The 4436-nt window shown below is 33.5% G+C and overlaps 1 protein-coding gene across 2 annotated transcripts; it reads left to right on the plus strand.

Moving 5' to 3' along the window:
• The first annotated feature begins 375 nt into the window (after positions 1–375).
• LOC100803060 (E3 ubiquitin-protein ligase BAH1) lies at positions 376–4160 on the plus strand. 2 transcript variants are annotated; one of them, XM_003536112.4, is made up of 6 exons: positions 386–804; positions 1535–1779; positions 1905–2159; positions 2641–2778; positions 3424–3482; positions 3667–4160. In XM_003536112.4, exons 1-6 carry the CDS (start codon positions 660–662, stop codon positions 3770–3772), a joined length of 948 nt encoding a protein of 315 aa, XP_003536160.1. In that variant the 5' UTR covers positions 386–659; the 3' UTR covers positions 3773–4160. The 2 variants fall into 2 exon arrangements, with proteins under 2 accessions (XP_025979802.1, XP_003536160.1); XM_026124017.2 differs by lacking the exons at positions 3424–3482; positions 3667–4160 and having other exon boundaries at positions 376–804; positions 2637–2778.
• The last annotated feature ends 276 nt before the right edge of the window (positions 4161–4436 follow it).

Genomic DNA, 4436 nt, shown 5'->3' on the forward strand with positions numbered 1-4436 from the left:
AATATGCTCTTGACGTGAATATGATGTATTATCTTATACTTTTAATATTTCTTTTAATCTATCAACATATTTAGTTCTAGCTTAAATTTATTTATTTTAAAAAATTATCAATAATTTAAAAAATATACATAGCACAACATAAACTATTTTATCATAAATTTAAAATATAATTTACATGTTAAAAAATATTTATTGCATATTTTAATTAATACAATGTATGACCAAAATGCTATTTATTTTATATACCCAATTTTTTTTTTTTTTTTGACAGCATATAACCAAAGTTTATTTATAATAAATAAAAACAAGTATAGTAGTAGTTATTAAAATGAAACTCTATTTTGACTTTGGCATTTGAGGAGGGTGGTGATAATGAGATGTGGATCATCCGTAATCCCTACTTTAACCCTCTGTTACGCGTTAAACCGTTGGCAAATACCTTGCAGAGGATTTCGGAAACAACAAACAAAAGAACCACTCGTTCGCATTCAACCTCACCCTCCTTCTTTTGAGTCACTCGTCACGCACGCATGCACGCTTTCTTTCTTTCTCTGTTTTTAAATTAAGTATAATATATTATCAGATATCGAGAGAGAGATAGGATTCATCGTATTGTTATCATCCCTTGCAATCCATGTTTCTGTTTCTACCACCAAAGCATGAAGTTCTGCAAGACCTACCAGCAGTACATGCAAGGACATGGCCACAACAAGCTCCCTTCTGTTGGCTTCAAGAACCTCAAAAAGATCATTAAAAGCTGCAGGAGAGCCTCCACTCAACCTACCTGCCCTGATCATTGCCCAGGTCATCATCATCATCATCATTTATATTAACCCTACCTTTTCATTCATTATTATTGTTGCATCCCATAATGTATTAATGAAAAAAAAAAAAAAAAGATGTCCTTTCCCCTGTTACCTGCTTTGGCATACATTATACATGATTATTTGTCTAATGATAGGTGTGAAGTACTGGTACTTTAATTTGCTTCACCGATACGTATCCGATATTGATACTCACCGATACGTATCTATAAAGTATCCAAGCCCTTACAAGAAATTATGCAAATCCAATATTACATATCAGACACATAAGCATGTATAATTTACCCTTGATGAATAAAATAGAAATATTCTTCTTTATGCATGATTTTAAGAAAGGGATGAGATTGATACTATTCCAACTTTTAGACAATAAAAAGTGATTTATGATGACCCTGATTTATAATTTGTATTTTGATTTTAGTAATGTTCAAGAAGTATGTTCTTAATTTGGATTTGCATTATTGTAATTATATATTTATTATGTTTTATGATTTTTTGTACATATCTAGATGTGTACAGTATCCTATATATATTTTTAGAATAATTGTATCTCCACATCCGATATGTGTTGGGTAAGATACATTCATTTATTGTATCTGTGCATCATAGAATGATGGTAATGTTAAGGAGACAAATTTCTTTAGAGATAGTTTAAACTTTTCAATATTTCGAACTACCTCTATGCTAACTCGATCAATCTAATTATTCAGTGTGCGATGGGACCTTTTTCCCTTCCCTTCTCAATGAAATGTCAGATATAGTAGGGTGCTTTAATCAGCGCGCGCAGCAATTGCTGGAACTACATCTTGCTTCTGGCTTCAGAAAGTACTTTCTCATGTTGAAAGGAAAATTACACAAGAATCATACTGCTCTAATCGAAGAAGGAAAAGATCTAGTCATATATGCACTCATAAATTCCATCGCAATTCGAAAAATCTTGAAGAAATATGATAAGGTGTGTCTAGATATCAGGTTCTTTCCTATTTCTTTCCCATTCTAATTTAAGTTTTGAGTTTTGATAATCCATGCTAAGCCGTATGTGTTCTTTAATTTATATTCTCACTACTACTGTCACTGCAGATTCATTATTCCAAGCAAGGCCAATTATTCAAGTCGAAAGTCCAGACCATGCACAAGGAAATTCTTCAAAGTCCCTGGCTTTGTGAGCTTATTGCCTTACACATTAACTTAAGGGAAACAAAATCCAAGCCAAGGGAGGCATCCGCACTGTTTGATGGATGTTATCTCACATTCACGGATGGAAAACCATCACTTACTTGTGAGCTCTTTGATTCCGTCAAAATTGATATTGACTTGACCTGCTCTATATGCTTGGTAAGTTAATTGGTTTCACTTGTTGGAAGAGTTTCTTATTTATGTGCATTAAACCCATTTTTGTATGTTTTCATTTGAATTGAACACATATACCGAGTTTGTCTATTTGAAGATTACTGCTGCTCAGATGCAAGCAGGATCTAATCAATTTAAAGGTTGTGCATCGGAATTTTAAACCGAACACAGCTTCATTTTTCCACCAAAAAGCATGCTTACTTACAAACTATCTTATTATCATATGGTTTCAAATATTTTAGGTGTGCCAACGGTTTTCAGGATCCAAACCTCCATATATTGTCCAATATTTTCCTAGCTAATAGCCCTAAAGCACTTGACTTTGGTTTTGGATCGCATTGACAGTATCACCTTGGTTTCTTCAATATAAATGTACATTTTTCTATGTGAAAGCATCTCTCATATATAGTTATGCAGTTCTTCACATTTTTTTTAACTTAATTTTCATATGGCTCTTCCAAGACAGGATACAGTGTTTGATTCAGTTTCTCTGACATGCGGCCACATATTCTGCTACACCTGTGCTTGCTCAACTGCATCAGTTACCATTGTCGATGGACTTAAGGCAGCAAATCCTAAAGAAAAATGTCCTCTATGCCGAGAGGTAAGCTACCGGATGTAGTAAGCATTAAGCTTTCTCACAACTTACTATTTTCAACGGGAGTGTATGCACAAAAGGGGAGATGTTCCTTTTGATTACACATCTATAACTTCTTTTAATCGGTACATATGATAAATTTTGATAACTTGTAAAATAACCCTTTACTTGGCAATAGAGCTAATGGATGGTCATTGACCTTATTCCTGAGGTTATACACTTATACTTAATTATGATGCAATGACCAAACAAAATTACAATGTCAAAAAGCCCCAAACAACTGCTAAAATTTAATAACCATACCAGCTGCCCGTGACTAGTTCTGTTCTCAGCTCCATTTGGCCTTCAATTTAATGACCACAGTGCATTGTATGTGAGTTTTTCTAAAGATTCTTTAATTTTACCATTGTAGCCCTTCTGGCTTCTGCAATTCTTCAACTTTTTTATTTTAATGTCGTGACTATTTATTGAAGTTTAGAGGAATAACTGTTCACTTATTTTAGGCATTTCAATGCCTGACCAACTATATTTGATTAGTTCTTCTCTTCTAGAAAGAGTGGGGCAGCTAAGAACGGGCTAATGCATTTGTTTATTGGATTTGAACCTGTTAGAATGGTTGGCAACTTACACTTTTTATATTGTTGACTGCAGGGAAGAGTTTACGAAGATGCTGTGCATTTGGAAGAATTAAATATTCTGCTAGGCCGAAGGTATGAATACCGATTATTCCATTAGCAAGTGGGTGAGATTAGAATTAGAATGACATGTCATGTCATGTGGCCAAGGAAGATATGGATGCAAAAATCCACATAAACTCTGAATTAGATCTTTTCAATAAAATAAAGAATATGCTTTGCAGATCCCTTAACCTAAACTTTTTAAATATTTTTACAGCTGCAGGGAGTACTGGGAGCAAAGGCTTCAGATGGAGAGGGTAGAGAGGGTTAAGCAAGTTAAGGAGCACTGGGAAACGCAGTGTAGGGCGTTCATGGGCATCTAAAAATAAATATAAACAAATGTTCACTTTCTCTTTCATTTCCCTATTCGTCTCGTTTTCACACTCATCTCATGACACTTTGGGGTGTAAGTTTACCCAACATCTAAACACGATCAACTTCTCTTGGGTATGGTAGTTTTCGGTTGAAATGTCTGTGTGTTGTTTGATCTTGTATCTTAGCAGTAGCATTTCTAAGTTGTTTATTGGTAGTGTTCGTACTTGACTCTCTTCAATGTAAATAAAGGCTTCTACTTTAGGAATTATTAATATGGCCGTTTATTTGCCAGAGGCTAAGAGTTGAGTGTTTATACTTTGTACTTAACTCTGTTCAATGTAAATAAAGCCTCTACTTTAGGAATTATTTACTAATGACCATCTATTTTGCTAGAGACTTAAAAGCATGCGCTTATTTAATTTTGTATCTTAGCAATAGCACTTCTAAAAAGTTGTTATTGGTACTGTTTGTACCTAAATCTGTTCAATGTAAATAAAGGCTTAGGAATCACTGTATATGATTTTAGTCTCTAAAATCATAAAATTTTTACTCTTAATCCCTAAACAAAATGACTTATCTAAATCTCTGAACTTTTATTCCCATAATAATTTCAATCCCTCCATCAAATATTAATGTTAAATTTAATATTATTTTATTACAATTAGTAGTGGC

The sequence above is a fragment of the Glycine max genome, chromosome 10 (genome assembly GCF_000004515.6).
Source record: "Glycine max cultivar Williams 82 chromosome 10, Glycine_max_v4.0, whole genome shotgun sequence".
NCBI lineage: Eukaryota > Viridiplantae > Streptophyta > Magnoliopsida > Fabales > Fabaceae > Glycine > Glycine max.